Source organism: Geotrypetes seraphini, chromosome 11 (genome assembly GCF_902459505.1).
Source record: "Geotrypetes seraphini chromosome 11, aGeoSer1.1, whole genome shotgun sequence".
Taxonomy (NCBI): Eukaryota; Metazoa; Chordata; class Amphibia; order Gymnophiona; family Dermophiidae; genus Geotrypetes; species Geotrypetes seraphini.
In genome coordinates this window covers 2,118,396-2,140,075 of record NC_047094.1, presented here as the reverse complement: position 1 = coordinate 2,140,075, position 21,680 = coordinate 2,118,396, and the positions used below count along the sequence as shown (strand labels likewise).

Genomic DNA, 21,680 nt, shown 5'->3' with positions numbered 1-21,680 from the left:
CTTACTCTCTACAAGCGAGTAGTAGTAGGGAGCCTGTCTGTTCTGCTAGAGTTTAATCTTTATTATTTTAGGGATTTTTTTTTTTTTTTTTACAATCTGATTGGAGGCTTTTTGTACTGCAGAAGATCCTGGTCACCACAGGACATCTCTGACTGTGAGAAGATAGACTCTGAGGACTGAGATCTGTAGCCCACAGTCACATGCCTCGCATGATTCCTGTGTGGCTAGTCTGCATCAGTAGTTCTCAGATCTCAGAGTCCGTACCCTTGGGACCAGTTACGTCCCAGGTTTGTCCGCCGTGGTCTTGAGTGACTCGCCCCAAGTTCTGTCCACAGTGCTGACCTCATTCCTCCCCCTCCCCCAACATTGAGCAGTTCCAATGGTGGTCTGAGGGTCCAGTTCCACGTCAGGAACTGGACAACAGTCTGAAGAAACAAGCCATCTATTGGACTCCAGGCTTGTCTGAGACAGTTAATCTTCACTCCCCTCTGATCAGAGTTTTCCTGTGCAGCTCCAGCACAGAAGCATGGCACAGTGAGTAAGGCTATTGCAGCCTATGGGGGGAAAATTGGGGTGGAGGGTCATTAAAAGTCATTTTTAAAGGTTTCTGAAGTTATGGATCAGGTCCCCCACATCCCAAAACCCCTTTACTGCATTTTTTTAGTTCTCATTTTTTTTCTTCACTGGCAGTTTTAGGCACCAGAATTGCTTTTTTGGTGGCCATCTTGGATTTCCCAGTTTTTTTTATTTTTTTTTAAAGCCTCCATCTGCCTCAATACACCTTATTTTTTTTACAGAAAACAGTTTAGATAGACTTTTTAGGTGGAGATACTTTGGATTCATTCCAGATTGCGACAGATGTATATCTGAAGGGGGCCATTGTTCTATGTGCCATGCGACACATTGGGGGAGAGGGACAGGAGCTTTGGGCTTTGCCTTCCCATATGCTTCTGGTGGCTTAGGTGCTCAGATGGAGCATTTTCTGGGCCAGAAATCCTGGCAGGAGCCAGCATGCAGACTGGATGTCCTGCATGCTGGTGGACAAACACCAGAAGCCAGCACAGGGGCTCCTGCCAGGACCCTCTGGGCAACCTGGGCAGTGGTTCACTCCCAAATTCATACACATGATGTATGAAGCCTTTTTAAGTTTTAAAAGCTGACCTAACTCCGCAGGGACCTCAGCAGAGGTGGTTTCAGGGTTTTTAGCAAAAGGCACAGGGTCCCCACCCCAAGGAGCCATGCAGGTATCATGGGGACCTAAGCTCTTGTGAACCCAGAAGATGGAAGTTCAGAGTCCATGCCTTTAATTTCTCATTCAAGATCCTCAGCTCTTGGAGACTCAGTATCCCAGCTGGGGGGGAGGGGCTGACCATTATCATGTGGCAGCCCTGGATCTTGGAGATGACCTGAGAGTGTGAAGATTGTTCAAACCCTCCAGTCTACAGAGTTTAATTGTGGAGATTCTCCGGGAATTAAAGTTGAAGCTGCCTCAAGCCTCCATGGCTTAGTGCTTGCTCATGAGAAGCACTAAAGAATAGAATACCTGTTTCCCCTTGCATCCAGAGATCACTGAGGTGTTAACATCACTGTAATATTCTTGAGGGGACCTTAGGGGTAGCTAAATCCATGGTTAAGTTCTACTCTATGAATTCTGAGTTCTAGCAGCGGTTTGCTATACAGGGACTGAAAGCAGCAGCAGCAGCGATATCTTATATTGCCCAGGCATGCTTCTCTCAGCTAAGTCGGGATCTGGACAGCAATACTAATCCCCAGTTCCTCTTGGAGGGGGTTGACTATGTTGCAGATGCTCTCTGACCTGAGCAGGGTCTCTGTCCACAGAATGCTCTGGAGCTGCCCCAACGCAAGCCAGCAGGGAAGGGACTTCGGGCCGCGTGGGAGACCAGCTCCGCCTCCCGAAGCCCCCTGCAGATAACAGCTTCACCGCCTCTTCTCTTCAGGGCAGCTCCATTGAAACCGGGAGCTGCCCCAATACAAAACAGCCCTCCCGCTGCAGGGAAAGGACATCGGGCCGCGTGGGAGACCAGCTCCGCCTCCTGAAGCTCCCTGCGACTCACAGCTCTCTTTCTTCAGGGCAGCTCCATTGCCACCGGGAGCTGCCCCAACACAAGCCAGCCCTCCCGCTGCAGGGAAGGGACTTCGGGCCGCGTGGGAGACCAGCTCTGCCCCCCCGAACCTCCCCGCAGCTCAATCATTTGAATAGGCCAACAGCAGGACCTATCTCCCACACAACAGCGAGATATATCTCCCTCACCGATAACAGCAGGACAGGCGGCTTTCTGAACCAGTTCAGACCCCTACCCCCTGCCACCAAAAATGAAGCTATCCCCACAAACACACACTCAAGCTACCCTACTGATATTCCTCCTCCTTAACAGTTGGAAAGTAGTAGCAAATAACTTATCCACCACACCCACAAGCTCCTTGCAACCAATTTCTAACACCACAACAGGAGAACCCTTATAACAAGAAACTCGAACCACCAAACCAGCACTCAACATCCCATCACCCTAACCTGAGAAGAAGATCAACACTTCCCAAGACCAAACCTCAACCTCCTCCTAAAACACTCATCTACCCTGAAACGACTCACAATCATCAAACAGATATCACTACCCTAACTTGTGCCTATGTAAACATCAGAGCCTAAGGATCTAAAACAGAACATATAAAAAATTTGATAAAACCCGAAAACCTAGACTGCCTTTTCCTCACAGAAACCTGGTTAACCTCAGATGCAGACCCTAGAATAACAGAGGTATGCCCTCAGGGGTACAAAATAACAATGACCTGCAGAGAGAAAAAAAAAAAGAGGAGGAGGTCTACCAATAATAATCAAGGACTCCCTAACCCTAAATATACTAGAAAAACATCCACCACATAAATGGACTTCCTTGCCTGTCTTCTCACAAGCACCACACTAAAAAACTCACTAAACTGCATGCTCTGTTACATAACACCAGGTAACTGGACCACAGTGAGACCTGAATTTGAAAACTTAATTTACCAAAACTCTTTAACAGCAGAATATAACCTTATCCTAGGAGACCTAAACCTTCACCTAGAAGACCTAACATCTACACCAGCAAAAAACTGTCCATCATTTCTCAATGCCTTATCCTTCCAAATCCTAAACCCACAAACTACTCATGAAAAAGGACATCAACTTGACATTGCAGCCTTCATGACCCTTCAACCAACCACCCCAGTAATTCAAACACCCAATGGAACCTGGTCCCCATCCCTCTGGTCAGACCACTACACTTACAATTTCAACATCAACTGGACAAAGAACAAAACCACACCTAAATCCGAAAAAATAACATACACCTCACGCAAACATATTGAGCCAACCGTATTCTGGACAAAAATAGATGAAACAATCCAGGACTGCGACCCAAAAGACTTCATCTCTCACTGGAATAATCTGACTACCAGCATCCTGGATGAACTAGCCCCACTATAAACCAAAACTAGAACCAGCAGAAGATCAGACCAATGGTTTGACAACGAACTGCTCCAACTTAAAAGACAATGTAGACGATTAGAAAGAAAATGGAGAAAAACAAACCTAGATCAAACAAAAACCGCCTGGAAAAAAATTAACAAACAATATAAACTTCTACTAAAAGACAAGAGAAAAACTCACTGCACAAATCTTATAGGCACCGAAACCCAAGATACCAAAAAACTATTCCAAATATTAAAAGACCTAACAGACACCAAACCCTACACGACCACTAACAATACCCCACCCCTCTCAGCTACCCTCTTAGCAGATCACTTCAAGAACAAAATTACTAACGCCAGAGTCACTCTCAATTTTACCCCATCCCACCTAAACGAAATCACAATTCACCCCACAGAACAAGAATCAACTGCAGCAGACAGAACATGGTCTCAATTCCCCAACATACAATGGTCCGAACTCAATAAACTCTACAAAAAATACAGCCACGTCTCCTGTGACCTCAACCACTGCCCATCATATCTCCTTACTACCTCCAGTGTAAAATTCCGTACTCTACTTCTGCAATGGATACAAACCACGCTCACAGATGGCATTTTCCCTACTGACCTCAGCGAAATCATCATTACCCCAATTCAAAAAGACTCAAAACGACCTACAGACCAACCATCCAACTTCAGACCTATTGCCTCAATACCGCTATAAGTCAAAATTACAGAAGGCCTAGTAGCCAAACTCCTCACAAACTATCTAGATGACCATAACTTACTCCACCCCATGCAATCTGGTTTCAGAACCAACTTCAGCACAGAGACATTACTAGGCTCCCTTATGGACACAGCCAGATAACACCTTAGCACAGGAAAAAAAATGCTTCTCATACAACTAGACCTGACTGCAGCATTTGACCTAGTTGACCATAACATCCTTCTGCAAATCTTGGATGCAATAGGTATCTCAGATAAAGTATACTCTTGGTTTGAAGGCTTCCTAAAATCCAGAACCTACAGAGTAAAATCAAACAAAGAAAAATCAGAACCTTGGTCAAACCCTTACGGTGTACCACAGGGATCCCCACTATCCCCTACTCTCTTCAACCTATACACTGCCTCTCTCGGAGCATATCTGGACAATCTAGGCATAACCACCTATAGTTATGTGGATGACATTACCATCCTCATACCATATGATCAGCCAAAGACCACCATGACAAATATACTACATCGAACACTAGAAACAGTTACGACCCGGATGAAAGATCACAAACTGAAACTCAACCTAGATAAAACAAAATTCATCCTCCTTGAAAATGACAAAGTCCCAACCATAACCAATTTAGAACTCAACTCAATCAACTATCCCATCCAAACCACCATAAAACTACTAGGAATGACAATAGACAGATGCTGTACTATGCAACCGCAAATAAATAAAACAATACAGAAATCCTTCGCAATAATGAGAAATCTGAGACAAGTCCGGAAATTCTTTGAAAGAACACAATTCCAGCTTATAGTGCAATCCCTAATCCTAGGACTGCTAGACTACTGCAACATCCTCTACTTCCCCTGCCCTGCCACTATGAACAAGCAACTACAAACAATCCAAAATACAGCTCTGAGACTCATCTACTCATTGAGGAAACATGATCATATCACAGAAGTTTACATCAACTCACACTGGCTACCAAACAAGAAAGAATACTATTTAAATTCTACTGCATGTTATTTAAAACCTTAAATGGAAACAGCCCATCCTAAACTAAACTAAACCTTAATTTTGTATACCGCATCATCTCCACAGAAGTAGAGCTCGGCACGGTTTACAGGAGTTGGTATAGAAAAGAACTACAATGAAAAGTAGAAGGACTTAGAAAGAGAAATTTAGAGGGACTTTGTATATCGATGAGGGAGGGGTCATTGCATTTTAGAGAAAAGCCAAGTTTTCAAATGTTTTCGGAAGAGTTGGAGGGAAGTCAGGCTCCGAAGCGGGGTAGTAAAGCTGTTCCAGAGTTCGGTGATCCTGAAGAAGAGGGAAGTCCCTAATTTTCCTGCATGGGATATGCCTTTTAAAGAGGGGAAGGATAGTTTGAATTTTTGAGTAGATCTGGTGGTGTTGAGATTAGAGGAGTTCCAAGATAGTGGAAAAAGGGGAGGCAGGATACCGTGTAGAGACTTGAAGGTTAGGCATGCGCATTTGTAGTGAACCCTAAGGATTACTGGGAGCCTGTGAAGCTTAGACAGAAGTGGGGAGACGTGGTCAAATTTGCTTTTTGTGAAGCTTAGTTTAGCCGCAGTATTCTGGATCCGCTGGAGTCTATGAAGGCTTTTCTTTGTCAGGCTTATGTAGATGGAGTTACAGTAATCCAGCAACCTCAACCAGACATCCAAGCAACCTCAACCAGACATAGAAAAACGCACTTCCCATTCACACCTCCCCCGATCAAAGAAGTAAAACGGACAAAACAATACGATGGCCTCCTATCCATTCAAGCCGCAAAACTAGATAACCAAATCTCCAACCTACTGATAACCACCCCAGACTACAAGATTTTCAGAAAAGAAATAAAAACTATACTCTTCAAGAAATTCCTGAAACAGTCCTAATCTCACCTACTCTTAACAACTCTAGAAATTACAAATGAACTACTCTTTACAACTCTAGAAATAACAATTGTTCTTCCATAGTAACCCCCATTTATTAATCTTTTGTAATCCACCTTGAACCACAAGGTAATGGCAGAATAGAAATCTCTAATGTAATTAGGCAGTGAGCAGGAGACTGCCTCCATGGTGACCCTGAGCAAGTTCCCCTTTTAAGGACAGTTGCTCTTTGGCAAGGGCCTGGATTATCTCATAGCTGGTGTGGTGGATCAGATAGCTGACCCCGGAATGTGAGGGGGTCTGGTAAACTACTAGGACTGAAATTTTAAAACCCCGTTTCCGCCCTGTCTCCGCGAGCTCGGTCCTCAAAAACCATCTGATCCCATCCGCACAAACCTCAGTTATGATTGTATACTGAATGTATTTTATTAAAGTATAAAAAGAAACAATATTCTGTACAATTGTCATTTTATAAATACAAATAATACAGAGCAAGGATCAACAAAACCCCTGTCTCCCCTCCACTTCACATATATCCCCTCTACTATCAAGAAAACTGAATAAGCAAAATTATTACAGAATTGCTACACAGAAATATCATGCTAACGGAATACCGCAGTCACACATAGCAGGAATAAGGTTAGGGGAGTGCAACTAGGGCAACTGCCCCCCTGGTCATAGAAGCCCTAAGCCACTGCCTGGACTTTGCAGTCCCCAGTTATGTCTAACACCAGCTCTAGCAGGATATATATTTCAAATCTGATATATTCTAATCACAAGATAGAAATAAAATTATTTGTTTCTACCTTTTGTTGTCTCTGGTTTCTGCTTTCATCTTCTTTTCACTCTCTTCCTTCCAGCTTCTGCCCTCTCTCTCTCTTCAATCCAGCATCTGCCCCTTCCATCTACTGTCTGACCTCTCCCCCTTCCATATGGTATTTGTCTTCTTTCTATGCCCCTCTCCCCTTTACACGATTCATTCCAGCTTCACTGCTCTCTTCATTTTTATCTCTCCTACACCAGATCTAGCATCTTTGTCCCTCTCAATTTCTCTGCTGACCCCCTTCCCATCTCATTCCTGTCTGTCCCCTTCCCCTCCTCTAATCTCCCTGCAAGCTGTTTCCTTCCTTTTTTCTTCTCCCTTCCCTCCTCTCCCTGTCCAGCAGTAACTATCTTCCCTTTCCTTTCCCTCCTTCCCTCTCAGCAGCATCTCTCCTTCTCCCTCCCTCCAGGTCCAGTAGCAGCTGTCCCTATTTTCCCCTTGCCCAGCAGCTTCCCAGACTCCTTTCCCACCTCCCCTCCCAGCAGCATCTCTCCATCTCCCTCTCTAGGTCCAGTAGCAGCTGTCCCTTTTTTTTTTCATCATGCCCAGCAGCTTTCTCCCCTCCCAGCAACTCTCCTTACTTGCCAGCGCTGCGATTCAGTAAGGCAGCCTCAGGTCCTTTGTTGGGTTGCACCGCCTCTGAGGAAAGCGGAAGTTGCATCATCAGAGGCGGCCTGACTCAGCAAAAGCTCCATGGCTTCCTTCCTGAATCGCTGCGCTTGTAAGGAGAGCCGCTGGGAGGGAAGAAAGCACAGTCTGAGACTCCCCATTATATCTCCGGCCCTGTGCTCCTCGATCTTGCCGGTCCTGTGTGGACCGGCAGGAAATTGAAGATGTTGATCTCACTGGTCCTGTGCGGACCGGCAGGAATTTTCTGTGGACCGGCACCAGTCCGCAGACCGGCGGTTGAAGAACTGTGGTCTATATTACCCAGCAAAAATGAAGGTTTCAAGTGAAGATCCGGAGAAGTTAAGACTTCTTGTCAAATTCTGAACCAATGTCAATTTAGCACAAATCTTCATTGGAAAATTTGGATAATATATTTGACATATGGATGCTTGAGAATTAAATTAACAAATGATTTGTTTAATGTATAGTGAAGAGTTTGACTGGAAGTTCTTTTAAGAGGCTTTTCTCATGGTTAATTCAGAGAAAAGTGAAGTTCATCTGGATCTACACTCTTTCAAGTTTCAAGTTTATTCAGTTTTTGATGAATCGCCTATTACAGATTCTAGGCGATGTACATATTACAATTTAAATAGAAGAAACTTACAAAATAATTCAAATTACAATTTACAAAATTAAAAGAACACTTTCATGCTTATAGGAGTAGGCTTAAAGGAAATAGCTGATTTTAAGATTTGAAGTAGTAATTAAAAGTATACTGAGGTGTACTGAGTCTGATCGCTTTATAAAAGATTTCTTATATTGAAATGGATCTAGTCTGAATAGGATGAAGTAAAAATTAGTTTTATAAGAAAATATGAAAAAGCCTCCTCAAAATGAGTTTGACATTTTACAGATGAAAACAATTTAAAGAAGGATCAAATGACTATACTAGGAATTGGAACTCATTTGTAATGCAGCACTAGATATTTTGGGTTTTGGATTAATTCTAATATACCTATCTTTTAGGAAATATGACATAACTGATATTGGTTATAAAATGATCTTTGGTAATGGTATTGAAGGATGGTATTTTCATGTTATTGAATTGTTTAATATTAGAAAGGAAAGATGGTCTGTTTGGATTTAATATTTATTGGATCAGATGAAAGATGCAATGGAGTCAGTACTTCAATTTTTGGGGAGAATTATAGTAATTTTATCTGATTCACAAGAAATTTTCAAAATATCAATTATCGCAAAATAGTTAAATTTTGATTTTGTGATGTGGTTTTATGGAATGATTTGCTGATATTTACAGGATTTTAGTAAAAGGAAAAGTAAAGGGGATGAAAGGTAAAAAAAAAAAAATATGAACAGATGATATTCATTATTCATTTACAATATATTGGTTTAATAAGAAAGATGATTTTATTATTTTGAACTAAAGTTCTAAAAGTTAGGAATGAGTTTAATGCAAAAGGTTTAAATAAATGGTAAAAGTAATTGATGTAATATGTGTTTTAAGGTGCTTGATGGATAAAATGAATCTTATGGATTGATGAAGATTTAAGAGATATTTGATGAATACGGTTTATTTTTATTTATTTGATAAATGAATACAAAATTTTAGTCATAACGATAAAATTTGAAGTATGAAGGCTGGTTTTAATTGAATAAGTTATTAATTGATTTTATGAAAACTTCTATACTAGGAAAATCAATTTATAAGATAGCAAGGGTATTTAAGTGAGATTATTTATTGCATAAAGTATTATTGTTTCTTATCGTATATATATATATTGTATGAATATGAGTTATGAATGTTGCCTAGGGGGGGTGGGTATTGTGATTACTATTCCAATGTGTGGTCCAACGCTATCAATTTGTGTGGGGGGGAGGGGGGATGAGGGAGGAGGGATTTTTTAAGATCAGGGGTAGGTTGACTGGGAATGAAGGGATTATTGAAGATCAAATGAACTTTTTATGGTTTAATTTATGTGTAATGGTGTCTAATCATACTAAATTTAATGAATTTGGTTATCATCGATGGATCATTCACTTAGTAATTGATGGAGATTAAGGTATTTTCCTTAAATGTCAATGGCCTTAATCATCAAATAAAAAGGAAAAAGATGTTAGGGTTCCTAAAGAAGCAAAACGCCAATTTGTATTTTATTCAAGAGACACACTTATTATTGGTAGAATCTAGAAAATTGGAAGGGGGTTGGGTTAGACAAAATTTTTTTGCCCCGGCAATTGGTAAGAAAACTAGGGTGGCAATACTAATAAATAAAAAGTGTTCCACCAATTTTCAGTTGATTAGTTCGGATCCTTTAGGTAGGTGGGTACATGTTAAAATGAGCATGGGAAATACTACCCTGGATTTGTTTAATATATATGCCCCGAATACGAATCAAATGGAATTTTGGAAGAGCTTACAACAATTATTACTCCCACTGGCTGCTTCTAATTTAGTTGTGGCTGGAGATTTCAATGCTGTAATGGATCCTTTAATGGATAAAAAAACCAAGTAAAATTATGAAATCACTAGGGTTGGATAAATTGGCTCAATTTTGTAATTTAATTGATATATGGCGTATACTTCATTTTAACGATCGGGAATTTTCCTTTTGTTCGCAGGTCCATAAATCTTTTTCAAGAATAGATTATATTTTTGTCACGAGTCAAATAGTTCAGAAAGTGACAAAAGCCATCAATGATCCTATTACTATCTGATCATGGTGGAGTGTGGATTGAGTTGCAGTCTGATGAACAAGATTATAGTAAACCTGTTTGGAGATTTGATAATACTTTGATTGCAGATTCAAACTTCCTTGAAGATTTTAAAATAAAAATGATTGAATTTTTCCAATTGAATACATCAGAAGATATTAACATTGAAACGTTATGGGATGCATTCAAAGCTACCATGAGAGGTAATATCATTTCATATTCGGCATATATTAGAAAACAACTTAAAAATCAATTTTATAATTTGGAAAAAGAAATTAAACATTTGGAAAGTAAATTAATTGATAAGTGGGAACATAATACTTTACAGGCTTTACTAAAAGCAAAAGGTAAATATAATGAGATATCTTCTAAATTTGCAAGGAAGGATTTGTTTTCTCAGCAAACTTTGTATTATGGAAATTCAAATAAGGCGGGAAGATTATTGGCAAATTATCTTAAAGCAAAGAAAAGAAGAACAAAAATTATTGCAATAAAAGATGAAAATAGAGAAACACATACTAAAATTGAAAATATCTTAAGACAATTTCTAAATTTTTATAAGGACCTATATTCTTCTGTGCCTTATGATGTTAGGGAAAAGGATGGTTTGGAATTTTTGAATTTAATTGTTGGACCGAAGGTTCCTGAACATATAAAAAGAAGTTTAGAGGAGCCTATATCACTAAAAGAAGTAGATGCAACATCGAAGTCTCTTAGAGTTGGATCCGCTCCAGGTGGTGATGGGTATACAGTTGAGTTTTATAAATCATTTCAAAATACCCTTTTACCCTATTTACTAAATTTATTTCAGTTTCAACTGACTAAAGGTTGCATTACAGGTACTATGGCAGATTCGTTAACAATTGTATTGCCAAAGCCAAACAAAGATCCCACTTTGGTTTTCAAGCTACAGGCCCATCTCATTAATAAATGTTGATGGAAAAATTTTTCAAAAGATATTGGCTTTACGGTTGGCTAAGGCTCTCCCTTTTATTATTGATATGCACCAAACAGGATTCGTTGCTAAGAGACATTCTTCTAATAATACAAGGTTGGCTTTACATACTCTAAATTTAACAAAAAACATGAAGGATCCGGCTTTCCTTGTTTCCTTGGATGTTGAGAAAGCCTTTGATAGAGTTGAATGGACTTTTATGTATCAGGCATTGGAATGGTGTGGTATTGGTTCAGGATTTATACATATGATTCAGACGTTGTATAACTCCCCTGATGCAAGATTATATATTAATAATAATTTATCAGAGCATTTTAATTTGCGGAGGGGGGTTAGACAAGGTTGTCCCTTGTCTCATTTGCTTTTTGATATTGTTTTGGGACCCTTATTATTAGCCATTCAGCAAGCAAAGGGGATACAGGGTATTCCTTGTGCAGATTGGAAGTATAAAGTCTCTGCGTATGCAGATGACATTCTGCTGTATTTGAGGAATCCTGAAACTACCATACCATGCTTACTTGAACTAATAGAGAAATTTGGAAAGTTCTCAGGATATAAGATAAATTGGAGCAAGTCAGAAATTCTTTCACTTAATGTGCATTGCACTAAAGGTTTATTTGATTAATTCTCATTTGTATGGAAAGAAGACGGATTAAAGTATTTAGGTATTAATATAAAAAACACAATAGAAGATACAGTGAAGGAGAATGAAAAACTTTTATTAAAGAAAATAACAGAAATGTGCGAGCAATGGAATCCTTTACATCTTTCTTGGTGGTGGAGAGTCCAAACTATTAAAATGATGATATTGCCTGTGGATAACAACGGCAGTTAAAAAGGCGATAAGCGACAAGAAATCATCCTTCAAGAAATGGAAAAAGGAACCAACAAAGGAAAACCAGGAAAAGCACAAAAGACACCAGAAAGAATGTCATCGAGAGGTCAGGAAAGCAAAGAGAGAATATGAGGAAAAACTGGCAGGAGAAGCAAGAAACTTCAAACCCTTCTTCAGGTATGTGAAAGGGAAACAACCAGCCAGAGAGGAAGTGGGACCACTGGACGACGGAGACAGGAAAGGAGCGATACAGGAGGAAAAAGAGATAGCGGACAGGTTAAACAAATTCTTCTCGTCAGTCTTCACCAGAGAGGACACATCCAATATTCCGGAACCCGAGGTGATTATAAACGGAGAACACGATGAAAGGCTGGTACAACTAGAGGTTAGCAAAGAGGATGTCCTCAGACAGATAGACAGACTAAAGAGCGACAAATCACCAGGCCCGGACGGCATCCACCCAAGGGTACTAAAAGAACTGAGAAACGAAATAGCAGAGACACTTCGCCAAATATGTAACCTCTCCCTAAAAACAGGGGAGATCCCAGAGGACTGGAAAATAGCAAATGTCACGCCCATCTTTAAGAAGGGATCAAGGGGTGACCCGGGAAACTACAGGCCTGTGAGCTTGACCTCAGTTCCAGGGAAGATGATGGAAGCAATGGTAAAGGACACAATCTGCGAACACATAGAAAACAATGGACAACTGAAGGCAAGCCAGCATGGCTTCTGAAAGGGAAGGTCATGCCTCACGAACTTGCTGTACTTCTTTGAGGGAATAAACAGCCAGATGGATAAGGGGGATTCCATAGACATCATTTACCTTGACTTCCAAAAAGCCTTCGACAAGGTACCTCACGAACGGCTACTTAAAAAGCTGTGGAACCACGGGGTGCAAGGGGATATCTACCGATGGATCAAACACTGGTTGGCAGGCAGGAAACAGAGGGTTGGAGTAAAAGGCCAATACTCAGACTGGCAATGGGTCACGAGCGGAGTTCCACAGGGGTCGGTGCTGGGACCTCTACTGTTCAATAGATTTATCAACGATCTGGAGGCAGGAACAAAATGTGAGGTTATCAAATTTGCTGATAACACCAAACTCTGCAGCAGGGTTAGAAACACGGAAGACTGTAAAGACCTGCAAAGAGACCTAACGAGACTGGAAGACTGGGCAAAAAAGTGGCAAATGAGTTTTAACGTAGAGAAATGCAAGGTCATGCATATAGGGAAAAAGAACCCGATGTTCAGCTACAAAATGGGGGGAACACTGCTAGGGGTGAGTACCTTGAAAGGGACCTGGGGGTGATGGTCGACACATCACTGAAACCATCGGCGCAATGTGCGACAGCCTCAAAGAAAGCAAACAGAATGCTGGGCATCATCAAAAAGGGTATCACAACCAGGACGAAGGAAGTCATCATGCCGCTATATCGCGCAATGGTGCGCCCGCACCTGGAGTACTGTGTTCAATACTGGTCGCCGTACCTCAAGAAGGACATGGCGATACTCGAGGGAGTGCAGAGGAGGGTGACTAAACTGATAACAGGTATGGAAAACTTTTCATACGCTGACAGGTTAAAAATGCTGGGGCTGTTCTCCCTGGAGAAGAGGAGACTTAGAGGGGACATGATAGAAACCTTCAAAATCCTTAAGGGCATAGAGAAAGTAAATAAAGACAGATTCTTCAAACTGTGGGGAGACACAAGCACTAGGGGTCACTCGGAGAAATTGAAAGGGGACAGGTTTAGAACAAATGCTAGGAGGTTCTTTTTTACCCAGAGGGTGGTGGACACATGGAATGCGCTTCCGGAGAATGTGATAGGCCAGAACACTGTACAGGGGTTCAAGGAGGGTTTGGATAGGTTCCTGGAGAATAAGGGGATAGAGGGGTACAGATATAACTTGAGGTAGGTTATAGAAGTGGTCAGAAACCACTCCACAGGTCGCAGACCTGATGGGCCGCCGCGGGAGCGGACTGCTGGGCGAGATGGACCTCGGTCTGACCCAGTGGAGGCAACTTCTTATGTTCTTATTAAATGAGTATGTTACCAGTTTTTTTTCAGGGGTCCTTTTATAAAAAGTTAAATAGTATACTTACAAAATTTGTTTGGCTGGGGAAAATACCTAGAATTGCCTTAGTATCTTTACAAAAGTCAATTATGGAGGGTGGGGTAAATTTTCCAAACTTTTATAGGTATCTTCAAGCCTATATCTTAAGCCAGGGTATGTATTGGGTCCTCCCAGACCTCATGGACAATGTCCCAGATTGGCTTTATTTGGAATGGCGGCTCATGTTTCCTTTACACCTATCTCATCTTATTAGTATAAAAATGCCTAGGATATATAAAGAGAATAACATTTTGACAGATACTTGGAAAACATTACGTTATGTTAGTAATTTATCACCTGACCCAATACATAAATCTTTAAATCAATCTATTTGGCTAAACTCCAAGATTAAAATTGGCGGTTTTAAAATCGTTTGGAAGCATTGGATTATTGCAGGTATACGACCTTTAAATGATATTATTTCTAATGGTAAACTGCTTGATTTTTCACAGTTGCAACATAAATATGGTTTAAACAAATCACAAAGCTTTAAATGGTTGCAGCTGAAGCAGGCCATTCAGGAGGGGTTCCCTGAGTGGAAAATTCTTAATAGTCAGTATAGTCTGGAATTCTTTTTGCTTTCAGGCGGATTTTTGGGGACACCAAGCCGCACAGTGGTATAAATTGATATCTGGATATATGAATAAGAAACCAAAGACCTTAGAGACATTTGGAGCATTGAGATCAAGCATCAAATTTCTGCTTCTCAATGGCCATGAGTGTCTGCATCTATGAGACAAATTTGGTTCTTTTTGTTACATAGAGCATTTGGACCCCTGTTAGATTGCAAAAGTTAGATAGCTCTAAGTCTAATAGATGTTGGCATTGTAATCGGGATGCAGGGACTCTTGATCATTTGCTATTTTTCTGTCCTTGCATCATGGCCTTTTGGAATTCAATTTAGTCCCAAATTAATTGTTTACTAGAAAATCATGTAGCCCTTTCGTATGACACAATTTTATTTGGAACATCCATGAGATTAAAGAGTCAAATTTCATCAAATAATAACAAATTATTATTAATAATGACAGGAGTTGCCATTCAACATATTACCAGCAATTGGAAAAATTACACTAGACTTAGTTGCACCTTTTGGTGGAATTCGCTTTGTTATATATATAAAATGGAAAGAATTATTGCCATACAAAAGGGGAACTATAATAGTTTTAAAAAGATTTGGGGGCCATTGACAGCATATTGTAATGATTAGACACATTTTCTGCACATATAAATAGTTATAAGATTGGGAAGGGGGGGTGTATAGATATATAATTGATTCTGTACTAATTTTGAATATAATATATGTATAATATGATTTAATATATTGATGAAAAGGGAGGGTGGGGGAAGGGTCTTTCAATTTATATATTTACGTTAATAATAAGAAAGATATTCAAGTGTTCTTTATGAATCAATTGTTTTATTATTGTACACTTGTTGTGAGATGTAAAAATTAATAAAGATTTTGAAAAAAAAAAAGATTAATTCAAAACACAGCAATTCGTTTGATTTTTAATTTAAAAAAACATGATCACATTAGTTCATATTATCAAAAACTTTACTGGTTGCCATTCAAGGCTCGAATGTTGTTTAAATTTGGATGCATTTGTGATAAAGTTTGATTTGGGTTAGCTCCATCTTATCTTGTTGCTCATTTTAGATTTTTTGCATGTAAAAAAAAAAATATACATAGATCCAGTTGGAACAGAACAGACTTATGTAGTTTTGGGGAGTTTCCCCGCACCCGTCTCTTATGTTTGTACTCTAGGACACAGTTCTTCAACCGCCGGTCCGCGGACCGGTGCCAGGCCGCAGGAAATTTTTGCCGGTCTGCGCAGGGCCGGAAAGATTGACTTACTTCAACTTCCTGCCGGTCCGCGCAGGGCCGGCAAGATCAACATGTGAAGCGTGCGCTGGGTCGGAGAGATCTTGGGGAGCCTCCGACAGTAGCTTTCTCCCCTCTCTGCAGCTCTCCTTTACTTCCCAGCGCAGCGATTAACGAAGGCAGCCTTGGGGCTTTTGCTGAGTCGCAGCTGCCTCTGATCCTCTTTCCTCAGAGGCGGCGCAACCCAACAAAGGACCCGAGGCTGCCTTCGTGAATCGCTGCGCTGGGAAGTAAGAAGAGCTGCTGGGAGGGGAGAAAACCATTATCAGAGTCTGGGAAGCTGCTGAGCAGGGGAAAAAAGGGACAACTGCTACTGGAGATGGAGAAGGAGAGATGCTGCTGGGAGGAGAGGAGGGAAAGGAATCTGGGAAGCTGCTGGGCAAGGAAAAAAGGGACAGCTGATTCTGGAGAGGGAGAAGGAGAGATGCTTCTGGGAGGGGAGGGGGGAAAGGAATCTGGGAAGCTGCTGGGCAAGGAAAAAAAGGGACAGCTGCTACTGGAGAGGGAGAAGGAGAGATGCTGCTGGGAGGGGAGGGAAGAGAATTACTGCTGGACAGGAGGAGGAGGGAAGGGAGAATGAAAAAAGGAAGGAAACAGCTGGCAGAGAGATTAGAGGAGGGGAAGGGGAGACACAGGCAAGAGAAAGTAGAGAGATTGATGATAGGAAGGGGTCAGCAGAAAAATAAGCAGAGAGGGACAACGATGATAGATCTGGTGTAGGAGAGATAAAAATGAAGAGAGCAGTGAAGCTGGAATGAATCATGTAAAAAGGAGAGAGGGAGCACAAGCTGGATGGAAAGGGGAGAGGTGCATAGAAAGAAGACAGATACCATATGGAAGGGGGAGAGGACAGACAGTGGATGGAAGGGGCAGATGCTGGATTGAAGAGATAGAGAGGGCAGACGCTGGAAGGAAGAGAGTGAAAAGAAGATTGAAAGCAGAAATCAGAGACGACAAAAGGTAGAAAAAAATAATTTTATTTCTATTTTGTGATTAGAATATATCAGATTTGAAATATATATCCTGCTAGAGCTGATGTTAGACATAACTGGGGACTGCAAAGCCCAGGCAGTGCTTCTTTAGCTTCCAGCTGGCATAGGGCGCTCTCTGACCAGGGGGCAGTTGCCCTAGTTGCACTCCCCTAAAACTATTCCTGTCATGTGTGACTGCAGTATTCTGTTAGCATGATATTTCTGTGTAGCATTCTGTAATAATTTGGCTTGTTCAGTTTTCTTGATAGTAGAGGAGATATATGTGAAGGGGAGGGGAGACAGGGGTTTTGTTGATCCTGCTCTGAATTATTTGTATTTATAAAATGACAATTGTACAGAATATTGTTTCTTTTTATACTTTAATAAAATACATTCAATATAAAATCATAACTGAGGCTTGTGTGGATGGGATCAGATGATTTGTGGGGACCGACTCACGGAAATGGGGCGGAAACAGGGTTTTTAAATTTTAGTCCTAGTAGTTTGCCGGTCCACAAAATAATTCTTTTTTTTCTGCCGGTCCACGGGTGTAAAAAGGTTGAAGAACACTGCTCTAGGACTCATTAGAAGCTTTGGTACTGAGGGGATGGAGAGCAGTCCCATCAGTGGAGCATGAAAACAAAACAGTGGGCAAATTTAACTCGCTAGTCAAGACTACCATTCCTGTTTTCAAGAAAGAAGATTAGTAAGGTCATCTTTTTTTTTTTCCCAATTCTTTATTCATTTTTTCATCCTCCATCAAGTACACAATATTACATCAAATGAATCGTACACATCACTTGAAATTCTTCCTCTTTTCATTTTAAATACTTAAATTATCTCCCTCCCCTACCCACCCTTTTCACAGATATTATAATCAAAAAATAACCTACATGTGCTATATTCATAGATATTGATTAAACCTATATTATAACTATATACCACCCCCTCCCATAATTATAATTATACTTTCAATGTAAAAAGGTGTCTAATCATTACAATAAGTTGTCAGTGGCCCCCTAATCTTCTTAAAATTATTATAATTCCCTTTTTGTATGGCAATTGTTCTTTCCATTTTGTATATATGGCACAACGAATTCCACTAGAAGGTGTAATTAAGTCTTGTGTAATTTTTCCAATTTCTGGTGATATGTTGAATGGCGACTTGTCATTATTAGTAAAAGTTTTATTATTTGATGAAATTTGACTTTTTATTTTCATTGACGTCCCAAATAGGATTGTATCATATGATAGAGCTACATGGTTTTCTAATAAACAATTAATTTGTGACCAAATTGATTTCCAAAAGGCCATGATACAGGGACAAAAGTATAATAAATGATCTAAAGTCCCTGCTTCCAGATTACAATGCCAGCATCTATTAGACTTAGAGCTATCCAACTTTTGTTATCTAACTGGGGTCCAAAATGCTCTATGCAACAAAAAGAACCAAGTTTGTTAGCAAGGTCATCTTTAATCCCAGATGTTCCTGTCTGTATTAGCATTCTAATTTGAGATTTTTTTATTGGCTGTAGAGGCTCAACAATACTAAATGTTTTGCTAGCAAGAAGCTTGAATAGAATAAAAATGTATGCTTGAAATTTGTTTATAAAGTGTTTCTTTAAATTTGAAGATAGAAAAATTGATTCATTTTCTTGCTTCAGAGAGAACCACCAGATGAAGACATGCACAGCAATAAGGTGGATCTGACTGGAGGTAAGCCTAGGCTAAAATGAAGAAACCGCAGAGGAATTTTACATGTGGCACAGATGTGTGTGTTGTAAAATCTTTTTCTTTTCATCATGCAGACCAATTAGCTACATCGTCCTACCAGCAAATGAAGGTAGAGTAGCTTAACTCTTTGAGTTGTGTCACTGACATAGCATAGTGCTGCCTGGAACTAGTCGTCATTTCTTATTCCTCCATCAGATAATGCAGGCAGGAATCTTCTGTCCATGAGACTCCTAGTGGTTCCCATTTCCCTGGTTAAGCCTTTAGTTTCTGTTCGTCCTAGCTCCAGACATTAGCCCACTGGCTCTCACTTGGTGTGCTTTGCTGGTGGGAGTCCCTTGCTGCTTTGTCAACTGAAGTAAATAGTTTGAATTTTATTTTTTCTTCTACCTTCCCTCACCACCCCCACCCATGTTGGTCTTTTTAAGGGAAAGGAGTGAGAAAACAAGCACGCTGGAGCAGGGCAGAGCAGAGGCTACATAGGGCATCCCCAGCATCCATGTCCAGGTTAGGATGCCTGATGGCAGGCCCTGCGAGCTAGCTAAGAGCCAGGAAGTTGTTGCCACTGGCTCCTCCTGCTTCATATGTGATGGACTAGTTTACTCATTGAAGGCTGGAGGGTGGCCAACGTAATGCCAATTAAAAAAAATATATTCTGTTTGGTCTAAATAACTATATTGGCAGGCTTCATACCCCTCAGCTCTTATTTCTATCTCAGAGGAGATCAAGGAAAAGGAAATCTAACACAAAAGTGTGGTTTAAATATTCAAGGCCTTGGAAGCGTTTTTGGCCTCTTACTAAATTGGTAAGATGACAACCAAAAAGTCTCCTCGAATTACAAGTGACAGGCCATTTTATTGGGATAATCTAATCTAATTCTTGGCTTTATATACCGAGACATCAGTCCAAGAAAACTCGACTCCAGCGGGAGAGAGGGGGCTGCAGGACCGCATGCTCGTTCACCGCGCGTGCTCACTCCTTTAAATGCAGAGACAAGACCATTCACCGTTCCACGGGGCAGTGAATTGCCTTGTCCCCGTACTCGCGATGACCTTTTTTTTTTGTCACCATTTTGGCGGGTTACCTACAGCTAGCCGCAGGTAACAACCACCGTGTCATTCTCTATTCTAAAGTTAAAAGGGGATAGATTCTGTACAAACATAAGGAAGTTCTTCTTCACCCAGAGAGTGGTAGAAAACTGGAACACTCTTCCGGAAGCTGTTATAGGCGAAAACACCTTCCAGGGATTCAAGACAAAGTTAGACAAGTTCCTGCTGAACCGGAACATACGCAGGTAAGGCTAATCTCAGTTAGGGCACTGGCCGCGTGAGCGGACTGCCGGGCACGATGGACCACTGGTCTGACCCAGCAGTGGCAATTCTTATGTTCTTATATACATAATACAAAATAAAAATTAAATACTTTACCACAAAAAGACAAAACTCTGCATGTACACAATTTTAAAAAACTGAAATACATCAACTTATAAATTAGCTTACTATTTATGTTTTCAGTGTATTATAAATAAAGCATTAGTACCTTAGAAATGCTTTATAATATTATCAAGTAAAATGTTCAAGCAAATCTTTCATAAGCCAATTCTATCCTAATGCCTGACGTCCTATTGCCACTGTACAGAACCATGGTGAGGCCTCACCTGGAGTACTGTGTGCAATTCTGGAGACCACATTACCGTAAAGATGTACTGAGAGTTGAGTCAGTTCAGCGAATGGCCACCAGGATGGTCTCTGGGCTCAAGGATCTCCCGTACGGAGAAAGGCTGAACAAATTGCGACTATACTCTCTCGAAGAACGTAGGGAGAGGGGAGACATGATTGAGACATTTAAGTATATCACTGGTTGTATCGAGGTGGAAGAGGATATGTTCTCTCTTAGGGGACCCTCAACCCCTAATAGAGAACATCTGCTAAAAATCAGGGGCGGGAAGTTTCATGGCGACACCAGGAAGTATTTCTTCACCGAAAGAGTGGTTGATAATTGGAATGAGCTTCCAGTGCAGGTGATCGAGGCCAGTAGCGTGTCTGATTTTAAAAACAGATGGGATGCCCAGGTCGGATCTCTAGGAGGGTAGAGTTAAGGGGATGGGTCATCAGAGCATGATATCTCAAAGGGTAGCTAGGAGGGAGGGTCAATAGAGTGGGCAGACTTGATGGGCCTTGGCCCTTTTCTGCCATCACTTTTTTTTATGTTTGTATGTATCCTAAACTAGACAAAAATAACTTGACACCCCCCCCAAAAAAAAAAAAAGAAGAAATCTAATTTTCAAAGACTAAAAACAAAAAAATCTATAAGCTTAAACTGAGAGCAAAATAATATTGGAAACCATTGTAAGGATTTCAGTTTTGGCCAAATGTGCACGGAAAGCATGAAGCCGCCTGCTAGCTTGGCTCTGATGTCCTTTTATAAAGCTGTGGTAGAAAGTGGTCAATTTTCCATTTTCTGAAATGATGGCTATGTGCTAATGTTTCTTATGTCAATGAGGTTCCCGTACCCTGTTTGTAACCTATCGGGACTCCATAGTTTGAAGGTGGGGTTCTGAGGCTTTTTCCTCTCCTTTTTTAAGCTCCAGTAACTGTTTAATGTGGGGTTGTTGTGCACCTTTAGCTAAATTTTTATATGTTTATTAGTTTTCTTTTGCATAGTAGAAGAGTTTTCATATACAGTGGTGCCTCGCATAACGGACGCCTCGTACAGCGAACGCTGCGCATAACGAACTTTTTGTCTTGCTCCCTATAACGAACTTCGTTTCACACAACGAAGTCGCCCGAGGGGCCCGGGGGGGGCGGAACTACTCTCGCCGCTTTCTAATGTGAGCCGGGAACAGCAGCACCTTCCTGTCTGAATGCAGTGTTCCATCATCTCCCTCCACCTTACCTTAAAAACCGAGTTTTCCGGCTTTCTTTTTCGGCCAGCCA

At 40.9% G+C, this 21,680-nt stretch overlaps 1 protein-coding gene across 7 annotated transcripts in view; it reads left to right on the top strand.

Annotated features, from left to right (window-relative positions):
- TNRC6A (trinucleotide repeat containing adaptor 6A) overlaps window positions 1-21,680 on the top strand; it is a 331,359-nt gene that overhangs the window by 179,607 nt on the left and 130,072 nt on the right. For all 7 annotated transcript variants that reach the window (XM_033914459.1, XM_033914462.1, XM_033914457.1 and 4 more), the window contains one exon: window positions 18,678-18,729. In XM_033914459.1, the coding sequence (XP_033770350.1) occupies window positions 18,678-18,729 (52 nt within the window). The remainder of the gene's footprint in view (window positions 1-18,677; window positions 18,730-21,680) is intronic.